General features: G+C 34.1%; 3 protein-coding genes and 1 long non-coding RNA gene across 10 annotated transcripts; 1 reads left to right on the top strand and 3 right to left on the bottom strand.

Annotated features, from left to right (window-relative positions):
* Positions 1–85: 85 nt before the first annotated feature.
* On the bottom strand, positions 86–6,424 carry Elgi (E3 ubiquitin-protein ligase NRDP1 elgi). 3 transcript variants are annotated; one of them, XM_083090085.1, is made up of 4 exons: positions 4,982–6,424; positions 4,446–4,681; positions 3,085–3,690; positions 86–2,986 (listed from the first exon to the last, which is right to left on the bottom strand). In XM_083090085.1, the coding sequence occupies exons 1-4, from the start codon at positions 5,181–5,183 to the stop codon at positions 2,717–2,719; spliced, it is 1,314 nt and encodes a 437-aa protein (XP_082946211.1). In that variant the 5' UTR covers positions 5,184–6,424; the 3' UTR covers positions 86–2,716. The 3 variants fall into 3 exon arrangements, with proteins under 3 accessions (XP_082946211.1, XP_082946212.1, XP_082946213.1); XM_083090086.1 differs by having other exon boundaries at positions 3,085–3,672; positions 4,982–6,423; XM_083090087.1 differs by having other exon boundaries at positions 3,085–3,707; positions 4,052–4,681; positions 4,895–5,118.
* LOC145966172 (peptide transporter family 1) lies at positions 4,075–19,174 on the top strand. Of its 4 annotated transcripts, XM_083090055.1 has the most exons (13): positions 4,075–4,240; positions 4,374–4,660; positions 4,899–5,290; positions 5,811–6,430; positions 8,806–8,855; positions 14,521–14,599; positions 15,154–15,382; positions 15,676–15,944; positions 16,060–16,142; positions 16,269–16,685; positions 16,783–17,014; positions 17,082–17,686; positions 18,102–19,174. In XM_083090055.1, the coding sequence occupies exons 4-13, from the start codon at positions 6,379–6,381 to the stop codon at positions 18,276–18,278; spliced, it is 2,193 nt and encodes a 730-aa protein (XP_082946181.1). In that variant the 5' UTR covers positions 4,075–4,240; positions 4,374–4,660; positions 4,899–5,290; positions 5,811–6,378; the 3' UTR covers positions 18,279–19,174. The 4 variants fall into 4 exon arrangements, with proteins under 4 accessions (XP_082946181.1, XP_082946183.1, XP_082946182.1 ...); XM_083090057.1 differs by lacking the exons at positions 4,075–4,240; positions 4,374–4,660; positions 4,899–5,290 and having other exon boundaries at positions 5,548–6,207; positions 6,305–6,430; XM_083090056.1 differs by lacking the exons at positions 4,075–4,240; positions 4,374–4,660; positions 4,899–5,290 and having other exon boundaries at positions 5,549–6,207; positions 6,262–6,430.
* LOC145966182 (uncharacterized) lies at positions 8,805–11,906 on the bottom strand. The gene is made up of 2 exons (XR_014436982.1): positions 10,423–11,906; positions 8,805–10,277 (listed from the first exon to the last, which is right to left on the bottom strand). It is a non-coding gene; the product is annotated as an uncharacterized LOC145966182 (long non-coding RNA).
* Positions 18,914–25,649, bottom strand: LOC145966171 (uncharacterized). Of its 2 annotated transcripts, none has more exons than XM_083090054.1 (5): positions 25,190–25,649; positions 24,269–24,373; positions 22,824–23,261; positions 20,399–22,582; positions 18,914–20,261 (listed from the first exon to the last, which is right to left on the bottom strand). In XM_083090054.1, exons 1-5 carry the CDS (start codon positions 25,361–25,363, stop codon positions 20,184–20,186), a joined length of 2,979 nt encoding a protein of 992 aa, XP_082946180.1. In that variant the 5' UTR covers positions 25,364–25,649; the 3' UTR covers positions 18,914–20,183. The 2 variants fall into 2 exon arrangements, with proteins under 2 accessions (XP_082946180.1, XP_082946179.1); XM_083090053.1 differs by having other exon boundaries at positions 18,914–20,264.
* Positions 25,650–25,822: the final 173 nt, after the last annotated feature.

Consider the following 25,822-nt stretch of genomic DNA (forward strand, 5'->3'; position numbering starts at 1 on the left):
AAAGTTTATACAGAAAAGGAAGCAAGTCAAAAATGAGATTAGAATATTTATAAAATTTACAAGCGTTTTTTATTCTTTATGAATATATATATATATATATATATATATATATATATATATATTCTGTATATTTTTGTGCGTATCGCGCACTCGGCACATATTGTAAATAAATCCAAATTCCGATACATAATAAAAAATTCTCAAAAATCCGTTTTCGATTTTTTTGCTCAGTCTTGTGGCACTGTTAATGTTACTAAAATTATCATTCTTAAATAATACTTGTCTCTTCGTTAATATATATATATAGCGCCATTTCATTATAGTACCTTAAATAGTTTGCAATTTTATATCGCGAGCACATGAAAGGAGAATTTTAATGAAAATGCGATGAATAAATGTACATATATAAAATGCGTGTTTGCCATAAAACTCATGCCGTAATATAGTGTGAATCAGGTGCGATCTGTGCTCTCTCTAAGAAAATATAAAAGTGCACTCATGAAAATTATATGTATGTACAAAAATGAATATTGCATTAACTCAACAACAAAGTCAATTGTATCTTCCGAAAAACAATTGATAAAAGAATGTCACGTAAACGTCAAATCCATAATTTAGAAAATGATGCATGCATAAATCTTTTTAATTTAAAAAGTTTTGGGAAAAACAGTCACTGTTTATTGCAAAATAGTTGAAAATTTTAACGGTTGCAATTTGATATTTAAAAGATTTAAATCCCCCTCGAAAAAATATAATAAAAAGATAGCATCATTTACTAAACTATAAGTTACAGTTATAGAAGCGATCTTTGCAACGTCTAGTGCCAACATTTCGCGATTATTGCTAATATGCTGTAGTTATTATTTGCGCATATTAATTTGTTTAATCGATTCATCTTTCATCCGTCGCATAATTCAGGACAGGATTCTATTGTATTGTTCGCACAAAGTGAGGAAAAAAAATATAAAATATAAGGTATATTAAATCACTTATAATATGTAAAAATCTGATTTATTATAATTATTATATATACTATATGTATATAATCAGAGTCTGTTGATCGAATTGTCTTACTACACAATCTCTAAATGTTACGCTTAAAATTCTAATTTATGTCCAAGTTCATGATTAATGGCATTTATCAAGCAATATAATTTATCGGACAAAAAAGGTACAAAAGACAATATACAACTCTCTCTCTTTCTCGCTTTTTAAATATATTTGCCATATTTGACGTCATGATTCTCTTTGAAGACTTATTGGAAGTAATTAACAAGTTGTATTGATCAGGTGTCAGGATGTTTTTCCTTTTAACGTATTTAAATATGTCTATCCTATTTCTTTCATTCAAACTATATATTTATTGTTTCTTTAATCTATTTCTTTTAGTTATGTATTGTGAAAATAAATTACAAAATTCTCTCATCAGAAAGGAGATTTTTAAAGATCTGTTGGCCCATCCTGCTGTATGTACTAGCACAATTACGACAAGGTAAAAGAAATAACGAGGAAGCATTTGACGTTACGCGACTTGCAAAACATATAAATTAGGGTGCTGTGAAATATAAAAGCTAATTAACTGATATAATGGCTAATTTATGCAAGATGTCTTATCGCTATCGAATGATAATTCAATGATACACTATTTGAAAAATTTAGATTTGATTTAGCAAAACAGTACGGCACCTTAGTACGATGACATGACAAGTGAAATGTGCCATCGACTCGAAACAATCAAGGTATATATTTCGTGTACTTCAACAAAAGATCATAGACAATTTTTAGAAAATGTTTGGCTTTGTGCGGTATAAAAAGGGAATGATAATGAAATTGGTTTATCTATAATGTACAATTTGGAATTTCGAGAAAAGTAAAAATAAGAAAAAGATCGCGAAAAAAACATCGCTTTTGACATGTATGAAAAATGTTTAAAAACGAATCGTATCGTAACAAATTCGTACCCCATTTCGAGATCTCATGCTTGCATTATTAGATCACTTGGGAATTCTCCCTCCAATCATAGCTTATTCCTTCTAAAGTATTATTAATAAAACATTCAGACTTCTAAGTATCCGTATACGATCCTGAAATGAACGAAAAACGGACCGCCGACGAAAAAAATGTACAATTCGATCGATTGACCGGCCAAAAGAAGAGAGAGTGGTCGATCATTTATCACGTAATTTTAAGAGGTTTTTCACCGAAGTGATATATCACAGTGCAACGATCCAGACATTCGATTGAGTTTTCCTGTGGGAGTGCGATCGAGGTAATCGATAAACCGATTGGCAAGTCAAATCGAACGTATTGTATGTATACGTTATTTGGTTTACCATATCGATTACGGTTACAGTCCCGATCTACTCGATGTACGTGGCAATCGCGCCTCTAGAGTTGCATATCACATGGGACGACAGTGTGCGCATCATCATTCGTATATGTTCGGCGGCTTCAATTCGGAATGAATTCGCAAGGATAACATGGAATCTTACGTTTCCAATCGCGAGTATTCCGTTAAAGAAATTGTCCGAGTAAACGACCTTGATGACGATCAGATGTTTCTCGAATCAATCCTCCAGAACAATCGGTTTCAATTTGCAAATGCTGAAAGAGCAAATTCCAAATGCTATCCCTCCATTTGCGAGACGATATCGATGATCTTGGCTTTAAGCAATGTTGAATCAATAGTCGTATTCATCTACGATATCCAATGACTCTATTCGATGCCATGCGCAAAGATCATCACTAGTCCTGGCTCGACCATCATATCCTCTGGCATATGTGTATTATCACAATGGAGGACCAGCACCGCTTGCTTACCGGGCACTCTCTTGCATACATAATTATCGTATTGTCGTCGAGAGTTCTGCCTGGTCTCGAGGGAATTCAGGCCGGGCGGCCATTTCCGCTCGTGACAGTTCTCCATTAGCTCGTCAATCACGTGAGGTGGACAATTGTACTCCGACAGAGTTCTCTTTATCATCGTCTGTAAACGAATAAAAGCAAAATCTCAAAATGATTGAAAATTACAAACTGTTGTTTACGTCAAAATACTTTGACGATTGATAAATTAACAATTCGCACCTGCAGCAACTCGTCAGGCGTAGAGATCATGCCGCCCCATCTAGTTACCCTGGCGCGTGGAAGGGTCGCCGACCATCTGACGACCTCGTCCCGCTCCATCTGATCAGCGATCGCGCGCATCGCCGGATTCGACACCCTGAGGGCGCGCATAAAGTCCTTGAGCAAGTGAATCTCGCGTTTGTGCTCGTTGATTTGCAACTGTTGCTCGCCGAGTTCGCGTTTCATATCTGCCAGCTTCTGTTGCTGCGACTGTATCAGGTTACGCAGCTCGCGCACGCAGTTATGATCCTTGAGCTCGTTCTTGGGGATGATCAGGCTGCAGCCCTGCTCGCACAGCATCGGTCTCTTCGGATTATACTCGCACTGTTCGAGATGCGACGTCAGACTGTCCAGTTTAACGATGGCGTTACAACCGTACACAATATTGTCGCAATTGATGCACAAACGAGCCAGCAGATTTCTCAGGATTCTAGGAACCGCTCTCAGCTGAGCGGACGTGATGGGTGTACGGTCTAGGGGGCAAGTGGGCTGACGGTTTATCCACTCGTTGATGCAGGAACGACAGAAGGCATGCTCGCACACTGGTGCCTGCAACACATTGCTCACCTGCAAGTCCTCGTAAGCTGCCACAATTTCATAGCAATAAACAAGTGTATATAAATTATTTCCAGTAGGATGGATTGCGATGTCCTCGAAGAATAAAGTGATGTAAATTTTTTAAGAATAAAAGAAAATTATAAATGATGAAATTATACAGTCTTCCCAGGAATTAGAAAGTATATGAAAAATGCAGAAAATTTGCAGACGATGTGAAAGATATTCAAGTTATGAGAGATGACAGCTTCAATATTTCATACGTAAATATTTTGCCTAAGAAACATCCACGTGGCGGAAATGATAGAAATGTTTAGATAAAAGTAAATACATGATAATGACCGATAATAGCACCGAGTAGCTAAAAGCTAACCTATAGACGCGGATACGTGACTCGGTTTGCTTCTAGGCCGAGGCAAACGGGATATAGCGACGACGAGAAACGTTGACATGAACGTAGCGAGGTATATCTCGCGCGAGATATCACGCGTCTGACAAATCGCACGCCGCGAAAAACCGTAAAATCTCGCCATAGATCCGTCAATCTCGTCAATCGAGGCTGGTAAGTCTCCTTTTTTATCTCTCAATTTTATTTCTCTTCGGGAGAAAAAATGTAGCTTCGCTTCCTCTTTCCCGGTCGAGCTATCTCGCGAAGCTCGCCTCGGATAACAACGCGTAGACTGAGGAATCGTTAGGTTAGGTTAGGTTAGACGGAGGACGAAGACTACAGCGAGATTCCCCTGACTCGAGCGTGCGCGTCGTCCTACCTGGACGGGGTCCTCGAGGACGCCGGAGCATATTGGGCACACGAGTTCTTCGTCCACGTCACCCTGGAAGCGGTTCACGTCGAACCCCATCGCTCGTTGATGCGTGTGTCGCCTCCTCGTTGCCTCTCGCGCAATCCTCAGGAACGGACTTAGTCGCAAGAGCACGTGGAAGAGGCCCCCGACATCCAGAATGACAGGGAGACAAATCGCCTCTGGTACCCGTAATTTTTCTCTTCCTAAAAAATTCCTCTTTTCAAATATCTGACTTTTGCATGTGATTTTAGTTAAGTATTTCCATTATTATTTATCAAATTTTAATGAAAAATTGTATAATTGCTTCGCATTCTCGATTGAGATATTTATGGGAAATAACGAAGCTTCGAGAATTTTGATATATTTACTGCAATCCCCTGTCCCCCCAGCACAATAACTCATTCACGTGAACTTACACAGGTGGAGGATCATGTTTGAATTTAAACAGCGCGTAAAATCGCCAATCAGGAGTTCCGCGATGATTCCGTACGAGATCTATCTACCTAGACTTTGGCGGACACGAAAGACAGCACTGAAGAGGACCCCTCCTTCGTCTCTGCCTGGTTCTCCGGAGCACGAGTCTCGGTCTCGGTCTCGGACTCGCTTCTTCTCTGTCTCTGTGGACGGCGACAGTTTTACCGTTATACTCGCGGGTCCTGTCCATCCCGTTCTCGTACTAATCGGCCTGCTGCTCTCGAAACGCATGATCGAACTCGAGCGTCAACATTAGGGATGATCGAGAGAGAACCGTTCTTCAATTTTTTTTATTACGATAAATCCTCTGAAGAATTTATAAGAAGTAGAATTGATAAGTAATTTTCAACTCTCTCTAGCTAGATATATAGATATGTATAAGATCCAGTAAAACATGATGTGCAAAGTATTCGTGAAAAAAATAGATCCAAAGTAAAAGACTTTGTTTTTATAGTAGACTTTATTTTCGAAAAACATTTTGAAAAATTGAAATTTTTTTCTGTTAAATTAAATTCTATCGATATAGAAGATTTTATTTTCGAAAAACATGATTTTGAAAAATTGAAATTTTTTCTGTTAAATTAAATTCTATCGATATAGAATTTGTTTTGACTCTTTGTGATATCCTTGATAATGAATAAATTCGTTACTCGATGATCGAAAGTTGCTCCGATCAACAATTTAAATCTCTCTCTCTCTCTTTAAATTCCACAATTCTGCGAATCGAGCTTGCTTTATGATGACGATAATTATTAACTCATTGTCAGTGTCATTAATGATTAGCGGTCGATTGATATTTAATACCATAGATTCTCGATATCGTGAATGTACGACTCATTGGACACGTTTTTTTTACAGGCCACTTTCTTAAGCTCGTCATGAAGAAGACGACGTTGTTTCTTGTGAAAAAAAAATACGATCTGCTGCAACCTGATTTCGAGCTCTTCCGCATTTACGATGGATAAGACGAATAAAGTTACGAAGAAAAAGCCTGCAAAATATATTATCTTGTTTTATATCATCGATATGATAGGTGAAAAATTTCCTTTTATTGCAGATTAGAGGACTTGATATTGTTGTAACTTGATAAATTTTAATCGTTTATTATTATGTAATATAACACAAAATATTATGTGATATAATGCAAAACTTTTGCGACAGAAACCGGGAAAGTCACACAGTGATTCACGTCACGTGGAAAATCCAAATCGTCAACATTCTCTGGTACCAATACACGGAGCCTCAAGATTTTCAGGTAGAGTTTGTATACGATAAACTCGCGTCTTTGTAATCTTGCTCGGGTCTGCAGGTTTTGATAGATAAGATGAAAAAGAGAGATATAATCTACACAGTCGATACTACGGTCGAAAAGACGGATCAGTCATTGTCGCGAGGGTAAACTGGATAGGAGCAAGAATCGGTGAAGATGGACACGTTGAATAAACCGAGGAAAAAGACTTCTGAAAATGAGATTGAAGGTATTGAATTGACTTAAAAAAGAAAAAAGAGAGAGAGAGAGAGAGAGAAAAGAAATAGTTAAATCGTCGATTTCTATCGTCTAAAAGACAGAAAATATTATTTTTTACTAATTAGAAAGAGAAAACATAGATTGTTTTCTCAATCTTTACAAGAATCGTCCGATCGCAGTCAATGTTTGGTTTCTCTCACATCGATCAATCACACTTGATTCATGCTGTTGAAACGAGGACGCGCTTTCCTTTGGTAAATTTCCGTTAATCGCATTATTCTACTTTCGATAATGAAAATAGTAAATATTTTTTCAATCGCAAATCAAACATTTTTTCAGTGGCCTCATAATTGTAATCGTTTTTTGTATCGGTTCGAATTATAATGATCCATAAATTTCGATGACACACATACACAGTTTTTTTATTATAAATAACCATGAATATATATAATCAAGTTGTCAATTCAATAATTGAATTTTTAATAAATATAGATAAGTTAGAGAAATAAGGTCAGATAAACGATAACGAGAACAATAATGATATAATATTAAAAAACTTTCCATCTATAAATCTATAAATGCAAGATAATTAGTTCGTTCAAATATTTACTTAGATTCGAAATACAACTTATTTTTATCTCTCATGAGTAGAAAATTTGTTAATCATTTAGATGAATAATTTATGAAATTGTGAACGTGAGCAATAACAAAATTATTCTTGTGAAATTATGTAAACGTAATTATCTCTTAATTGCAAGAAAGTAATATTTCATTATTTAGATTAATTAATTAGACATTAATTAGACGGATTAATAGAAAAGTATTAGAAATATGTCTCGATTAGAATCATAATTAATTAATGTTTTAATTTCGGCAGAGTAATAATTTATTAATTATTTAAATAAATCACACACACACAAACGATAATACGCGTATGGACATAGCAATTTAATTAAAATAATAATTTAATTCAAAGCTTCATGAAAATTTTTTAAACGAGCACAATACACAATTTTCTTATCTCTCTCTTAAGAATGTTGAGTATTGCAATCATTGATAAATAGTAAGTAAATAATTGGTGACTGTTGCGATATTGTATCTCTTTATATTTTGAAGTAATGATGTTTATCTCGGAATCGTAATTAACACAGGAAGCATGATAAGAAATTGTCGAGTAACGAAACGAAGTCAATCAAAAAATGACGCGAACATTATATTCGCGTTGTTCTGCGCGCGCTATCTGATTAAATTCGATGTTATAATCGCGGAAATTACAATCGCACAAAGAGAGAGAGAGAAAAAATAAAATAAACGATAACATTCTTTCCCGAACAGCATATCTCTGGACATAATAAAATTCTATCCATAAAATGTTTAATTGATAATTTAACGCCAACGGGACTCTTGTAATGATCTTTTTAAATGGGCGCGATTGGACCATGGCTTAATTTAAACAGTCGTATATAAATTCGCCGTTGTTATGAATATTAATGATCGGCATGGCAAAAATAATAAACGATTGCCGATCGCTTTCTCTACATCTATTTACAACTCGTTCCCGCGATTTTCTTGCGTAATCAAATTACCATTACCATTCAAATACCCGCATAAATCATTGCAGACTAGATATTCGCGATTGAGTTATAATTTATTCTATTGCTTTATGATTTATAACTTGTTGAAGAAAGGAGTTGAAATGCTCGATAAATTATTCCAATAAAATGTCTCGATTCTCCATCTCTACTCTTATCCATTCTTCTTCATCTCTCTTCACTCTATTTCTATAATAAAGAAAAGTTATTAAATTGTCAATTACAAAAATCTAATGAATATAGATTAATTAATTAATTTTGTTAAATATAAAAAATTGTGTCTATCTCTTTGGTAGGATTAATTTTTCGATTTATATTTATTAGACAATTTATGTACAATGAACCAGCCATTGACGATGGCCCAAATTGATTTCTTGAGTAAACGCGCGATGATACTCAATTTATACAAATATTAAGTTACGTGTGGTCGAATCTAAAATTCATTAAAACCGGTATATGCCGGTTAGGCATTCGAAATTGAGCACGCAAATCTATTATATATAATAAATTGAATCATTTAGATATGATATGATTGAATCATTTAGATTCTCATTGAGTGACCGTTAATCAATATAACGTGACTAATTTAAAAATAAAAATACAGGCTCGAATTTAGCGAACGCACAAGACACGACACTCTCTTGTCTTGTTAGTTTTTTCACACATCTCTCGATAGCAAAAATGATTCTTAGCGTTATATTTTGTCAATCATAATTTCTATATTTTTTTTACTCAATAATTCGATAGAAGAATCAATGCTTTCGCTCGTAAATATTGATATTTTGTATTTCAGATCATCCAAATCATCCAGATAAACAGATCAATGTCGAAAGACAGGAAGAGGTGAGAATCAACTTGTTCAAATATCAGTAAAATTGATTTAATGGATTACGTCAACATATATTAATATAATCTATAATAGCGATAAAATGATGAGTAGATAAATAGAAATATATCAATAGACATACTATGCACTATATAATTTTGTCAGATAATTTCGACTGTTGTGTGGGTGTGTGTATCAGTGTAAGACTTTGTGAAAATATGCGTCGCGACATCACTTTCGCTTTATAGTAACGTTATTTCAAGATCGAAAGCTTATCATTATTGCTGCGCATTTAAACGCGTTGCATAATCTGTGACGATGCAATAACGAGCAAACATAATTTTGTACAAAATGATCGTATATTCAACGAGAAGAGAAAAATATAAAAATATAAGAATATCAATGAGCTTTTGGCAAAATCACATGGTCCTTACACGTTTCGAAATCGTCGAATAAACGTCTCTCGTCGAATTGCGTATTCGTTTTACGACAGATTTCGCAACACAAGTGAGTTCCAGTTCCATAATAAATGCAAAAAGATAGCCGCGTACGATATATTACATTTTAACAGCATTATAAATTTTCAATAACAATTTTCTAAGTATTTAATAAAATTTTCTTGGCAGAGAAAGTTTTAAAATACGGGTGATTAAAAAGATTGTGAAAATTAAGCTTGATTTCTTTTTAATTATCGCTTTTTTAATTGCTTCAGTGAGAGTGAATCTAGACAAATGAATTTCAATTTCTGCGCATATAATAACATGTATTTGTTGAAATATCTCTTGATATCTCTCCCTCTCTGTAAAAGATACGATTGTAACAATAATTCGATTACAATCGACTGACGTAATTGCTCTATACAAAATTGTTCTATAAAATAGATAATTCGAAAATAATACATAAGCAAAAGAGATAACACACACATATACGATTATCTTATTAGGAACAGAATCTGAATAAACGGAATCGACAAACATCCGGATTTCCTGTAGATTACAATTATTATGATAATAATATAAAAAAAGGTGCAGTTCTGCTGTTACAAACTTATTATATCATCCACAAGATTAGTACAACATAAGAGATGCAATTCTATTATTAGTATGGAAGATGACGTTCACTTTGACATAGATAAATTCGTTTCGTTGCAGTGGTTCTTTTCCATCTCTCCTTTTCTCTCTAATCTCTTGAAAAAGATGAAGATGAAAAAGAAGATATCATTGTCACTTTTCTCTCTAATCTCTTGGAAAAGATAGAGAGAAGGAAAGAAATATAAATATCAATATTACCAGCTGAGAGAATCGACTTCTTGAGTCACGATACTTGCACTTTTCGTCTGATTTATTCGTCTCCACTCGACGAAGATAATCTTTTTCTAATAACTTGACGCGCGTCAGAAGAGAAGAAGAGAACTGTCACGGCCTGCGCACCTGAGTCACCTGGAAAATGATCGTTTGGTTGCACATATATACTTTCACACTGTTCCAAATACTGGCATACTACGCGTGGTGTACAATACCGTCACACGTCGCGCGCGTTTATTGTGCCTACTTTGAGTAGACACTCGTTCGTGATGATGCCTACCTCTACTCTTTGGTAACCAACTGTCACTTCGACTGTCTCGCTGTCAGTCGCGATATACGCGCGTATACGAGCGGAACCATCGACGACGAGTGCTCGATCGCTATCATTCCCTGATCTCGTCGTTGGTTTCCAGTAAAAAAATTATTGACATAATGTTGTGGAATTAATACGTATTCGGAGTAATATTTTTAAAGCATTTTTACATAATATTCGACAATATCGTTCGTATTTTATCGTGTAATATTTCTAAAAATACGCGAAAACGTGCAAAACACATGCATAGAATCAACATTTTAAAATATTTGATATTTAAATGGTTCTTGCTTACTGGGACTGTGTAACGTGTTCACTCGACGTATCGAAAAGAAACGATACTACTTGACGAAGTAATCAATACACCAATTCTCGTGGATCGATATTGATTTGTTAGTGCCTTGATTTCATTCAATATGGTCAATAAGATGCACGTGCAACAGGTAAAATTATTGTCATGCTTATCACGATTATAGCCGCTCTAACAATATCAATATTTATAATTGCTCGACATTGAGTAACTTTAATCATAGCCATAAACGTATAATATATAGACAGCGCGTTTCCACCACGTCTGTGGTTTCCATTATCTTCTTTGTTTTAGTAATTTGAAATTTTATAAAGAGAGAGCTTCTATTGATGGTAGTTTCTTCCTTGTCTAACGACGCGTGGTGGGAAAAAGAAGTCATCAAGTCATATGTCAAACGCAGTGGCCATATTAAATTTTTGCCCCACTCTTGTTATTGATAGACAGAGAAACTAACACCACGAAAGCATGTTGTCTCCTTATAAAATTTGTATAACTTTCTAGCCAAACGCGAAGTCTATATATTATACGTTTATAATCATAGCTCAATCAACTTTAGTATAAGAATTAAATAGACTAGAAACTGGTTTCACTATTCCGAAAGAACACTTTTAATTTTGGAAAATAAAAATCAAAGAAAAAAGGCATATTTTCGTTGTATGTTTCTAAAAAACACGTCGTGCAAGAAAAATGCCTTCATTTCTATTTACATTTCTATTTACATTTTTATTTACGAAGTATAATGTAACGCTAACTAGAAATTGCGTGATTCAATTTTGTAATTTTGAAAAGATCTTGAATTTTCAAAATCGAATTAAATCGAATCTGTTGATATACAATATTTAATATATCTGTGTATATACAATATTTTCATTGACATACACGTCCAAATTTAATTCGACTTATTCGGTTGAAATAATTTACGTGTACAAAACGTTGCGTATTATTTTCTAAAGCTCTTTTGATCAATTTTTCCTTAAACAGATGAATACGAAGTATCAATAATAATTTTTAAATTTTATAAATAATAGGAAGAAAGCACTTTCCCGAACTAAAGTTCGAAAGCCAAATGAATTATGAAATCACATTTTCCAGTTAATTTAGACAAAGTTTGTTTTAATAAAATTTGAAATTTAATTTTTTATATATATAAAACTAATGATTTTCGAAAGAAATCACAGATATATATATATAATGATCTCAACATTTTCGCAAAAAACAAATGTCGATTTAAAATTTATTGAAGCTCATTTCCAATCGTTGAACTGTCGTTATTTAAGAAATAATGGGACAGTGCGACGTCCTATGTATTTTTGTTTTGTATTTTTTACGAGAAATGAATGTGTGTTGCGATTTAAATGTCATTCTTAAATCATCCCAAGAGCTGAATTGATTTAAAGCATAAATCAGCTTTTAAATTGAGCTCTGTGGTTCACTGACTCAATTCCATTCACCTAGCATACCCGACTAATTCCCTTAATTGCGGCCGATATACTTTCTCTAAGGCACAAATCTTTCTTCAAGTTTTCCGTGATCCACTCGTGATAATCAACTCGGAACAAATAAAATTTCGCTTACGGGATTGTAATTAGTAATTATTGTTTATATCATGTATTTAGACTCTTAGATCTCAGATTATTTCAAAATAGATGAAAAATAAACGTGTAGATATTGCAGATAATGAATATTTATAATCGATCGATTGTTGAACTGTTGAAGAAGAACACCATTTTGTCTCGTAGTTCGTAAACATCCTGTATATTCCATTTATCTTTAATGATTCGTGAATGTACATACAATCCATGTTCGTCACGTTTGGGAAAACTTGATCGCGTAAGTAATCGAAATTCCAGTATAATTATCATATATAGGGTGTCTTGAAAATCGTATGCTCTTTAAACTTATAAATTCTTGAAGTAATATTAATATTATCAATTTCGGTCTAAAATTATATCAAACTTTTAAACCAAAATTACAGAAAAATATATATATATTTAATGTCACCAAGATTATAATATTATATGTTATATAAAAGCAACTACTTATATATATAATATTTCAAAAATTTTTAATTAATCGTTCATCTATTAAAAAGTTATTTTTATTAAAAAAATTAATGCATTTGCTTTCTTCAAAAATTCCTAACATTTATTATTATCCATTATTAACGATGTTTTTATCAATTTTCTATTTCTTTTTTTGAATCGACATTTAAATCTTTATCTGTTTGGTTTTACTCAAATATAAACAATAATGTTAATATTATTGTTTGCGTCAGAAAAATTTAATTACAGATTGCAGAATTATTGCATCAATCTAAAACTTTCAAATCTTTAGGCTTAAGTGTCACATTGATCTATACAATTTGCATAGACTGATAACATATCGCAATTCAATTTGCAATCAAATTTTATAACAACGTTTCACAACACTTGCATGCACGATCACGGTTCGTCAAAAGACAATGTTATTATTAATAAATTGTTAAAATGACAATTTGAATAGTGAAAAATTAATATTTATTCTCTAATGATTTCTCTTTATCCAAGTTTCTTTCTTGGAATAAAAATATATCTTGAATTGTTCTATCAAGGCTCTCTATAATCTACGAATAACCTTCTAGAAATCTGTGTTACTGCAAAAACGTTATAACACTAGCTTAAATTAATTTCGCATTAATTTATCAAAATTCTGGGAAGTATTTTATATTATATTTGATTAATTTCTCTCTCTCTCTCCCCCCCTTTCTTCCTCTCAATCTTACATCAATTATTTTTCTGCTGCTGCATACATTTTTCTCACTTCTAAAATTATTTTCCAAAGACGAGCAAAAATCAAAGATAATATATGTTCTCATAATTGGAAGGTACACTCGGAGTCAGAGATGCCTTTCTATTTAAATTTGTTCATTTTATTTTAATAATAATATTAATATTATTATTAAAATAAAGTATATAATATAGTATATAAGTATATAATATAGTAGTACCCCATACGGCATACTATTTTTACATTTTTCACATTTTATCTCTTTCTCAAAGCTGCATGTTTTTCTTATCGCGCCTTAAGTCTTTATTCTCAACAATTAAATTCATGATGCCTAACATGCATGATATTCCGATGTGGCCTTCGCATTTTACGATAGAAAATACTGGTAAATGATTACGCCTGCCGTAAGAATAATGTTAAGCGGGTCAATGTAGTTACGCTAGAGTCATACAGGCTGTACAAAAAGTACGGAACCACCTGAATAACTTGGAGAGATTCCATTTTAGAGAAAAATGTTAAATACAAAATACACAATATTACAACTTTTGTATTTAACATTTTTCTGTAAAATGAAATCTTTCCAAGTTGTTCAGGGGGTTCTATAGTTTTTGTATACTCTGTATAATCGAAAACGAACATTGTTGAACAATTTCAGACAAAATATTTTATAAAAAGGCAGAATTTATTTTATGTCTGATAATTAAAAAGAGTAAATTTTATTTTAATATAAATTCTTTTAGTTAAAAAATTTGAAATTAATAAAAAATATATTAATTTCAAGAATTAATTACTCAAATATTTAACTATAGTTTTGTTCAAATCTGTTTGTGGCAAGGAATTATCATATTAAAAATCTATGAAAATTATGAATATTAAAAATCTGGGCTAAAGATTATTATTAATAATTAAATAATCATATTAATAATATAATATAAATATTTTATGGAGGAGAAAAAAAATTGAATTATTTTGTTATAAAAATTTTTCAGAAGCTAAAGTATCCCAAATCAGTGTTTTTCATTGTTACCAATGAATTCTGCGAGAGGTTCTGCTACTATGGAATGCGCAGTAAGTATATAAATAACTAACATCAATTCCACGTATAAGTATTAACGTCAATCAGTATATTCTGCAACTGCTATTTATATAATTTAAAAATACTGCTGTGACAATTAGAACAATTGTTCCTTTGATTATAATTGTGATCGAAACTAAAGAGTTTCAATTGGAAAAATACCAGAAAATATTAGAAAAATACTAGAAAATATGAAAAATTTTCACTTTATTATTTTATGTTACATGTACTTAATTATCGGATCTATTAAAGCATATCATTGCACAAAATACTAACGAGGGAACATGCCTTATGAATTATTTAATAGTTTGAAAATAAGTACATAGTGTATACAATAATTAAAAATTTAAATTATTGTATATTATACTTATAATATTCTTGTACTTGTATTTTCAATATAATTTACTATTTTAAACAAAACAATATCTCAATTTTTACCTAATTCTTTAATAGTGAAGCATTGGTAATTGAGTAACTTAATAAAAACTTTTAACGTTAGATATGACTAAACATTAGTTTATTAAACTGACTCGTGATTATTTTTCAGCCGTCCTAGCGCTGTACTTAAGTGATATGCTAAAGTACAGCGAAAGCACAGCCGTAATAATCTATCATGTCTTCATCTTTTTCGCCTATTTCTCCCCGGTGCTGGGTGCAATCGTGTCTGATTCCTGGCTCGGAAAGTATCGCACTATTTTTTATTTGAGCATTATTTACGCAATTGGACAGTTGCTTTTATCCGCAAGTGCGGCACCTACTTTCGGATTACCCGCAAGGTCAGTATCAGAATGTATCTAAAACGCAGTCATAATATTAAAAATATACGCACGCGTTTTATAAACAATTTTAAAATTTTTATATTTTTCTTTCTTGATGTAATAGTATAAAATAATTTTAATTTTTTAATATTAAAAAAGGAAGGTTACATTCCTGAATTTAAATACTACTTAAATAAATTTACATACCGCATTAAATGCTACTTGATTTGGAGATTGACTTTCTTGTAAATTCTATCTTTCTCAGTTGAAGAAAAAATATTAAATCTCAACTTTTAATTCCTACATTCCAGGGAATTGTCCATAGTAGCCTTATTCCTGGTTGCGCTTGGCACAGGCGGGATAAAACCTTGCGTGTCAGCTTTCGGAGGCGATCAGTTCATTCTACCTCAACAGGAACGACAATTGGCACTATTCTTTTCCCTTTTTTACTTTTCCATTAACACAGGTTCTCTGATCTCCACTTTACTCACTCCAGTGATACGCGACACAGAATGCTTCGGTGACGAATGCTTCTCTTTGGCATTTCTGATACCGGCTATTTTAATGATTGTATCGATTGGTAAGGAACGAGAGAACGAAACATATTTTATTTCGTTATTAAAAGAGTTTGCTAGAAAAAATAAATTTTTTTCTGTTAAACGAATAAAATTTCATTAAGACAATCTTATTTTCAGTAATATTTGTCTCGGGAAAACGAATGTACAAAATAGTGCAGCCTACGGGTAATCTTATCGTCAGCGTTTCAAAGTGCATTTGCGTAAGTTCTCGCATCATCTCGCGTGATAACTTTAATCATTTCGAAAATTCACAATAAGAATTATTCATAATCTGTCATACAGGAGTAATCTTTTAAAGTTTTCCGTTTTCTGTTTCGAAAAATTAGCACGCAATCTCCAATAAAATAAAAAGCAAAGGAAGGAAATGCGATCACTGGCTCGATCACGCCGATGATACATATGAAAAGAAGTTAATCGAAGATATCAAATCCACATTACGGGTCCTGAAATTGTTCATACCGCTGCCAATATTCTGGGCACTCTACGATCAGCAAGGCTCTCAGTGGACGTTTCAAGCAACGCGGATGGACGGCCAGATAGGCAGTTTCGTGCTGCTACCCGATCAATTACAAGCCGTCAATCCGCTGCTAATCATCATCTTCATACCCATTTTCGAAACCTGCATCTATCCGATTTTTGATAAGCTACACATAATCAACACACCCTTGAAGAAAATCGTCGTTGGAGGATTCTTAGCAAGTGTAGCCTTCATCGCGGCTGGCCTTGTCGAATTAGAACTCGAGGTATTCGGAAAACAATTTTCCCACATCATATAAATTGGTTTCTATTTATCATTATAAAATAGATAAATAAGATTTTGATTTCCATATTTTATTCCAGAAAACTTATCCGATATTACCAACAGAAGGATCTGGTCAAATTCGAATTTTCAATACGATGAATTGTTCCGTAAATTTAGATATGATGGAACAGAACATTGAAATAAAACCGCTGAGTATGTGGGTAAATTTAGAAATAAAAGTGAATGATTCGCAGACATTATTACCCTTCGAAGCGAATTTCACAACGTGTAATAATAAGGGCTACACCAACTTGACTGATAAAGTGCCAGGTAAAACATTGAATGGAATTATATAGATACTATAATTTCACCGCGTACAAATAATTCTTTTTTTCAGGAAACATTACGGTTTCGGACGCCGCCGCGTTGTCTTGGGTCATAACGCCCGAAGGGCTGAAATATTTCTACAAAGATAACGTAGATAAGCCGGATAAGGCTAAACCGATAGTTCGCAGTCTCATCTATCTAGCATCCGAAGTGGACGGTAACTCTAACCTGAGATTCGTCAGCAAATCAGGCGAGACGGTCTTATCAATAACGGTCAACTCGGTTTTCGGTCATTCGAATCTGACACAATTCGAGAAGCCAAACAAATATGACGTATACTTGAACGAATATCTGCTGAAGAAAGCGGTGCCCTTCAAACTCGGTGGAGTGTACACTGTAGTGGGTAGTTATGTGCCCGCGCTAAAAGAGGGTAAGATTAGCGTTGAAATAATCACGGTCACGCAGCCCAACTTGCTTCACATGGCTTATATGTTGCCGCAATACATCATCATCACCATGGCCGAGGTGATGTTTAATATAACGGGCCTGCAATTCGCCTTCACCCAGGCCCCGATCAGTATGAAAGCTCTACTGCAGGCAGGTTGGTTGTTGAGCGTGGCCTTCGGTAATCTCATCGTGGTGATCATAGAGGGTTCGCATCTTTTCGATCGGCAGGTAAGTGGTTCACATTTACGCAATTGGTGATATATAAATTTTCCTTGTTGGATCCATTGTTGTCTACAACTTTCACAATCCATCTCAGAATTTTAATTTGAGCTTTTTTGTTGAAATCTACGCAATGAATTTCGTTTCGCGAAATAAATTTCATGATTTTCTCCCATTCTTATACGATATTTTTTTACTAGTTAATTCAGTTAATTTCCAGATTTTATCTATTATTTACGATATATTTTATGGATTTAAATCCAGCGTTTTTTCTATTATTCGTGTAATGGTATTCAAAATATTACTTAAATATTCTTACCTAGATTACTTTTGCCGATTATATTAAGAAAAAATTGACGAATTACTCAAAAGACGTCGTTAAATTGCCAGCTAAATTTTAGGAAATGTTTATATTTATTCGCAGGTCTACGAGATTTTCTTGTTCGCCGGTTTGATGGCAGTGATTATAGTGCTATTTGCCGTGATGACTATATTTTACAAATATGTGGAAATGCCGGAGGAGGAAATTAATGAAGGAGCCATATCTCTAGAAGAAAAAAAGGGAAATGTTAATCCAATCTACACAGAGGACGAAAAGTGACGATAAAAGTGAAACGATCGAGTGAGTGACATTTTTTAAGGATTCTCTTATTCGAACGAGAGAAGACATAGCTTCAAGAAAATTATCAAGATTCCGTTTCTATCATTCTCGAATGCAACAAAAAAATACATGAACTTTTCATAAACTCATCTCTCTCTGTACAATAAACATTTTGTAAAAAAAAGAAAACACTTATAGACTGAAGAGATACGCATTGCATTGAGTAACAAGAATTCATAATATGTTTTAAAAAAGATGATAGAATAAACACACTTTATATTTTGGGATAATATTTAAAATTTCAAAGATATTATAATTAAGGAGTTTTAACAGTTTTCACGTCCTTACGATATTGAAGTAAAACCAAGACATTACGAGAATTATACAAATGTTATGTAAATGACAGAATTGTCAAAATCATGCAACAATAATTATAAGATTAGGAATTGTTAAAAAATTAATTATTTAAATTATATGTATGTAGTGTGTGAATGTTGTGATAAATGAATGAAAGTATTAGTTTTATACATATACAATAACTAATGTAATCAGAGATTTATATTCGATGTTATCAGTTTTAAGCAAAAGTTGTATATAAATATTTTTACACGAGAAGGAAGCAATAATGAAATTAATGACAATTGAGCGATAATGATTATTTAAATTATACAAGACACAAAAATATATAGAAAATTGGGTACATTCGAAGATCGAAATGGTTCAGATTGCAAAGTCATCAGAGAACTCTAAGTCTCGGTGTGTTTGTGTCTATAACATTTATTTCTACAAATCCGGCTAAGTTATCAAGCTCTAGCGAAACTTAACAATGCGTGTGTCGTATAATTCGATAATCTCGAGAGTGCAGTAAGAATAAATATTCAGTGTCGCTTTTTTATCATCGAACCTACATCGTCTCGCAGAACGCATAGGCTGCAGAAAGTAACAATGTCGATTGATTTTCTGGATCGAAAAGGCTATCAACGATTCTTTTGCCAAATCCCGATATGCAGACATTTATCAAGGATTGAATCGTAATTATTCCTGCGTTCGCAAAGTCATTCGCATAGGCCAGCAATAACAGCCCTAAATAATGTACATCCCGTCCTTTCATTTCAAGATTGATACCATAAAATGTTACATATGTTCGGATATCAAATATATGTGATAATTATTATAAAATGAAATTTTGACACCTGATTACTTTTTCGCGATTGAATTTATCGAAATCATATTTTATTTTTCACCGAAAGAAATGCACAAATGAAAGTGACGTCCGCCTAATATTTGCCTTTAATAGCAACTTAATATGGAAGAATTCTCCTTCAAAAATACGCACTTCTTTCCTACCGACTTTAACTCATCTTCACCTTCGTCATTTTGTTTTCATTTAACGTGTAATTCCTTAATTCTAAAAACAGCTACAATCAGTTTTGACATTCTATAATATAGCGTAAACCATTACTAATGAATACTATCATACATACAATAACATTTAATTTCACGTGATAAATTGAAGCAATTATTCGATAAAGAACATTTCGTTTTTCAGGATTCCTATTCATCGCGCGGAATTAAAAATTATTAATATACGCTGTTTCTGTTGAAATTGTCATTCTATCGATTCAATTGTCGTTGAAATTTCTTTTTCAGCAATGGAACATCCTGTACATTTGACATTTCTCGATAAGTCAATTATTGGCGTACGAAATTTGATTTTATTCACCGCATGAACTACGAAACCTTTGAATGTGACGTAAACTAGAGCTCCGTTCCGCATGTCTCGTATTTCAAGATTGCAATCCGTATTACTTACCCGTTGTCTAACAATGAATTTATTTAGCAATATTGTATAGCGTTTAGTGTATTAACTCCATAAACAAAGGCTCGTGATTAGCGGCTCGTCAGTTAGAATGGCAGGTGACCGACAGAGAAGGGCTTCTTGTTTTCGCGCTTTACTCCGCCGCGGCGTTTGAGAGGAACATCCTTCTGAAACAGAGAAAATCGTTTTAGTAATTGTTTCGCAATAATTTTACGCAAACTAAAGCATCATCGTTTTGCGTTTTTTTTACATGTGTTATGCAATATTTCCAAAAACTCTACAATTTCACTCTCGTTCTCACCGTATGTGTATGTGCACGTAGCTTGTCAAACATTTCACGCGCGGTGTCATAAGCGAACGAGCCGACCTGCGCGGCTGCGCTGACCAACGTCTCCGGCAGGATGTGAACAGAATCGGTATTGGCTGTATTCAATAGCGTCTGTTCGCCAGCAGATGTCTTTCTCGACCCTACGTTGGAGCACGATTTGTCGGAGGATCTGCTCGCCTGATAAGGCTGATGTGAAGCACCGAAAGAAGGATTATCTCGTGAATAGGGACAACTGTTGTTTGGTGTGCATAAGTATTCTGGATAGTTGTTTGGGCATTTGTCGTGGCGATGTTTTTCGTTTGTTTTAGTTTCTTTCGTCCAACCATCGTCCACGTGTACATCATGATTATTTCTGGGAGCCGCTGCTGCCATTGTTGTCGTTTCTCGCACATACTTGTCTGTACATCCTTGGCTCGTCATCACCTCACCGTGCTTGCAAGCGTAGCTATGAGCATACATATCGGTAGTGTCAGTCACCGACGTAGTATGCGAGTGGAAGCTCTGTGTGAAGTCACCCGAGTCGGTCTGTGACTGGCAACTACATTGCGACTGCGTTTTCGAGTCGCAGTGAGTTTGTACAGTCAGATAGCTTGCGTGCGAGTTTCTCACGTCGTCATACGAACCATTTGCGTCATCTCGAGGGCTCTTTCGCTCATATAACCGATGCTCCGCACATGATAGTTTTGAAGAACAAGCTTCTTCGTCCTCATCCTCCGTCAAGAGATCTTCATCCGTTACAAAGGAGTAAGTAACATCGGGTTGTTTTTTTAAGTCGACACTGACGCGCTCATCAGGATTAACCGTCTGATGTTCGTCATTGAAGATCTTGCCATGAACATCCACCACATAGACCGAGTTTGGTGAATTTGTCTTCATAGAATGTTGCTCAAGCTTTTCTTCATTTGCCGAAAAGTGGTCTTCGTCCAAACGAATGGAGCACGGCGGTGAAGGCGGCTCTGAGACTAGCTCGAAACTAGGCGAATCTCGACTGCTGTCATGCCGTTGTTCGATGGCGGGCTCTTCACAAGGCATAAATAATTCATCAGTTAATGTAGACATCTGGATAATTTCGAAAGCGTCATCATCTTCCTCTTTTTTCTTCTCTCTCTCCTCTTGATTGCATGACTGGAAAAAGGTCTTGTTAAATGGTAACATTTCTACATCTTTCTTGATTTCCAATAGTTTATTCGAATCGAATGTGTTGCAGATGTCTCTACTAAGGAGACCCTCGTCCAACATTTGATTCCCGGTAACAGAGCAGTTCATACGGAGCTCGTTCTCGATTAACTTTAATGTCTCCAAAGGAACTCTTTCATCGGACAGTTTTGGATCTATCTGCAGATTCCGAGAAACAAAGTCTTCCCAAGTATTGTTTTGTTGAACAGATTGTTCCTTTTCTCTCCCGATGTCGCTATTTAAATCATCAGCAAATGCTTGAGCGATTTGCTGATAATGTCTCTTCTTCATTTCCTCTTCCGCGTTTACACGAATCACGTCCTCGATAAGATCAAGTCTCTTCTGTAGCTTTCGCGTAGAATTCTCCAAAATGTTCGAATACCACGACGATTCGTCCACTCTCATGATTGAAGCGTTATCACTCGACTGGTCCTTATCCTGAGATCTTATCGTATTTTGATTCGTCTCGCTCGAATGCGAATCGAAGGAGTATCGGGAAAGCGCCGAAGAAGGAAAATGCGAAAGAAATTGACTGCGGAAAGGATCTTTAGACGGAACAGATGTAGCAGGATCCGTAGGAATTTTATCCAATAATTCCGTCATTTCCTTCACCACTTCGTTGGTGATTGTGGATATTACATCTTTCTTCATCTGTATGTTTTTCATGGTGTTCACGTTTTGCGGTTGATCCATGTGTTCGATTACTATATCGCTTAACAGTTTAGATCCATTTGCAGGTTTTTCCGAGAAATCCTCAGATTTTTCCTGTTTCTTTTTCTGAGATCTCATCTTCTTTTGATTCTCCTCATTCGAATCTAAGGAACATTGAGGATGTTGTGTTGCAGGAGAAGAATATTGACTTCCAGATTGATCCAATTCCTTAAGCGGTGAAAACGTAAAGGAATCCAAGCGTTTATTTAGCGTCTTCGTTATTTTTTTCACCACTTCATTAGTGATTGTGGATATCATGTCTTTCTTCATCTGTGAATTAATAAGATTAATCATTTTGTGACATTTATTTTATTTTGATTTATATTTCATTTATATAAAGCTATGATATATTTTTTATGTAAATGTTTTTATCTAAATATATTAATATTAATATTGCAATGCAAGAAACGAGTGAATAATAAATAAGAGTCATTTTGTGCAAATAGATAGTGAGTTCTGGAAAAATCCTCGCTAATATAAAAATACATGTATGGACATTTGCAGCGCTTACCGATTCCATATATTCTGTAAACCATAGAGGAGGCAAAGTGTTCGAACGGGACTCTAACGAAGCGTTCAATTCTCCTTGAGTATCCATGTCCTTTGATTTTGTCTGCTCGTCGATTCGTCGAACTTTTGTCTCGTTCGATTCATCACATTGTTTTGCATCGAATTTTATTGGAACCGGCAAAACTGTCCACATATGGCTTTGTGCATCATGTATAAACGGTCTCCTTGAGAAGCAAACAGGTCCTAAACATGTAGGTCTGGTAAAAGCATGGTAAGGACTAAAAGATTTGTTCCACGAAGATTTGTCATCGACATTCCTCAATTGTTCTTTATCCAAACAACGATTCTCGTGCATCCAAGAGTCTTGTTCGCCTGATACGTTGAAAGAACCCACAATCAATGGAATTGCGTTGTTCTTCTCAAAAGCACTTTTCGCAAGCTAAAACGAAAAATTTTCAATAATTCTAAATAACTTGTTTTAATTCTGTTTCAATCTTCAAACTTGGCTTAGAACATATGATACAAATTGACTCGATAGTCATTATTTCAAATATAATTATAAAAAAACTCTGTGAAATTAAAATATTTAAAATTATCAATAAAATTGTATGTACAAGATACATAATATGACTTTCAAGTCTGGAAAGACTTTGATTCATTCTATATATGTATTCACAAATTATTTGCTCCTGTTAATTATTAATTATTTAATCTTTCAGAATTTGTATGTACAATAATACGATATAATAAATTATTATATCATGTCAAAAATTAAAAAGACTTTAATTGATTCTATATATTCTATATATTCTAATTGATTCTATATTTTGATAAATTATTTATTTTGCTGTTATATAATAATTAAATAATAATTAATAAATTACTTAATCTTTGTAAATGATTATATCATGTCAAAAATTAGAGAAGAACAAATTAAATAAAAGTAAATAAAAGTAAATAAATAAATTTAAAATTTAAAAGTAAGTTTTATATTACAATCAATATTTCGAAAGATATAATTATTGTTCTTAACTTTGCATATCATATTTTTGTGTGTATTTTAATTTAATTTTTTTTATTTTATTTTTTTTCCCTTGAAATATTTTTATAAAATAATTCAAAGTTAACATAAAGAGAGAAAGAGAAATATCATTTTATTTATACTAAATAAATTATATTTAATTGTCATACGCAATTTGTTTATCATAAATAGAAAAATTTTAATGTATGTAACATTAGTATTTTTTAATTAGACAAATGCTATAAATATATTATAGATTCAAAGCTAGTGAAACCTGTTTTTCGAGTTTACTTCTTTTATCGCATTTAATATTTCTGAGTTTCTCAGAAATATTAAATACGAGATAAAAAAAGTTACCTCGGAAAAAACCTTTCTATTATTCCTTTCTATTATTCGGCTTAATGATTGCAATCTAAAGTGTGTACCTTCAATGCCTCATGAAACTCGCATTCCGAATCGATCGGAACATTGTCTCCGTCATCGTCGATGTAGAAAATGTGTCTATTCTCTGGCACTCCAAATTGCTTCCTCTACAATAAACACGAAAGTGTTATCTTATTTAGTTAGTTCACAGATATATATACAGGCTGCTCCGAAAAAAATGTGGGAATCGATAACGGAAAAATGTATTCGTTAAATCAAATTTCTCCATTTTCGAGAGTCATTTATATCGTTTCCATAATCTGGCACAAATAATAAAGCTTCAGAAAATCATGACCTATAAATTAATGTGTGTGTGAATGTGAAGAAGATTAATGTAAACGAATAAATAATGATAAACGAATAAAAACACGCGTTTAAAAAATATCATTGATACGACTTCTTGAATGCACTCGTGCGCACTTTTATATAAATCGCTATTTAAATCATCATACAAAATGACTAGGCCTTTTTGCTGCATTATTATGCATTGTATTAAAAAAGCTTGGTGCCATAGATACATTAAATATATATTGAATATTCTTATGGTTGAGAGAAAGAGAGAGGTAGCTACGAGATACATCTACGAGATTGTTAATTATCACATCCATCTCATCTTTGTAAGCGCTAATTTGAAGATGTTTAGTTCCAGCGAGAATGAGCAACATCTTTCTCTCGAACATTAGAGATTTTCTCAAGCTATCAAGTTACATTAGGCCGACATAGTTTCGCCGAAAGAAAGTACACATCAAGCACACGAGGAACAAATGTTACGCTTGAAGCCGTGAAATGGCGCTAACAAAATGAAAAGAATAATGCGCGATTTTTTGAGATGTTCCTTTAAAATATAATTTAAATACTAAGATAGCTAAATACAAGAGACAGAGAAAATAAAAAGGAAAAGAGAGAGAATTAACGCAACTCACCAGCCACGTCCGCAGCCACTTCAAGTTCAAGTTAAGCAGCCGCGAAAAGACGACGTCTTCGCCGGACTCGTTGCCCTTCATCTCCTTCACGCAAAAACGATAATACTCCGACTCGTGCATCGTGGTCGACATCGTCGGTATCGGTGGCATCGGCGGCATCGTTGGCACTGTCATTGCCAATGACGACGATGTACATATACCGTCGCGTCCTTGCGAGCCCGGGGGCGCAAAATGGAGCCGCTCCGGATCCGAATCAGCTGGTTTCGAGACCTCTTCGCCTCCGCGCGACGTTCCTCGCTCGACGTTTCTCCTCTTCCTCTTCCTCGAGCCTACGTCTCCTTCGGGACGCTATCACGCATTTGCGATACACGCGCGAGTTCCGTTCCCTTCGAGTCCCCACGAGCAGCGTTATATCACGACACGAGCAACGGCATAATAACTGCGCGGAAAACTGAGAGCTGAGCCTGCTGAGCTCACGCTATGCTATATACAGGGTGTCCCAGATCACCCGTACACCCCTTTTCAAATGAAAATAAATGGCTTTTATCAAAAATCGCGAACAATTTTTAAGTAAATCGGGTACGCTCTATCAAATGGTGATATTTTCAACTTTTGATTCCGACCGGAAATACG

This window comes from Camponotus vicinus, unplaced genomic scaffold (genome assembly GCF_025532165.1).
Source record: "Camponotus vicinus isolate PSW18456_S1 unplaced genomic scaffold, iyCamVici1.0 SCAF_2, whole genome shotgun sequence".
Lineage (NCBI taxonomy): Eukaryota > Metazoa > Arthropoda > Insecta > Hymenoptera > Formicidae > Camponotus > Camponotus vicinus.

What these genes read in the sequence shown, in the direction of transcription:
- Elgi (XM_083090085.1), bottom strand. Translation starts at nt 5,183, where the DNA reads ATGCGTTTCGAGAGCAGCAGGCCGATTAGTACGAGAACGGGATGGACA. An exon ending in TCCTCGAGGACCCCGTCCAG is followed by an intron (nt 3,691 to 4,445) that starts GTAGGACGACGC and finishes GAGGACTTGCAG; the next exon opens with GTGAGCAATGTGTTGCAGGC. An exon ending in CGCCTGACGAGTTGCTGCAG is followed by an intron (nt 2,987 to 3,084) that starts GTGCGAATTGTT and finishes ATTCGTTTACAG; the next exon opens with ACGATGATAAAGAGAACTCT.
- LOC145966172 (XM_083090055.1), top strand. Translation starts at nt 6,379, where the DNA reads ATGGACACGTTGAATAAACCGAGGAAAAAGACTTCTGAAAATGAGATT. An exon ending in TTCTGAAAATGAGATTGAAG is followed by an intron (nt 6,431 to 8,805) that starts GTATTGAATTGA and finishes TTTGTATTTCAG; the next exon opens with ATCATCCAAATCATCCAGAT. An exon ending in TTTAATGATTGTATCGATTG is followed by an intron (nt 15,945 to 16,059) that starts GTAAGGAACGAG and finishes TCTTATTTTCAG; the next exon opens with TAATATTTGTCTCGGGAAAA.
- LOC145966171 (XM_083090053.1), bottom strand. Translation starts at nt 25,363, where the DNA reads ATGACAGTGCCAACGATGCCGCCGATGCCACCGATACCGACGATGTCG. An exon ending in AGTGGCTGCGGACGTGGCTG is followed by an intron (nt 24,374 to 25,189) that starts GTGAGTTGCGTT and finishes TGTTTATTGTAG; the next exon opens with AGGAAGCAATTTGGAGTGCC. An exon ending in TACGTGCACATACACATACG is followed by an intron (nt 20,265 to 20,398) that starts GTGAGAACGAGA and finishes TCTCTGTTTCAG; the next exon opens with AAGGATGTTCCTCTCAAACG.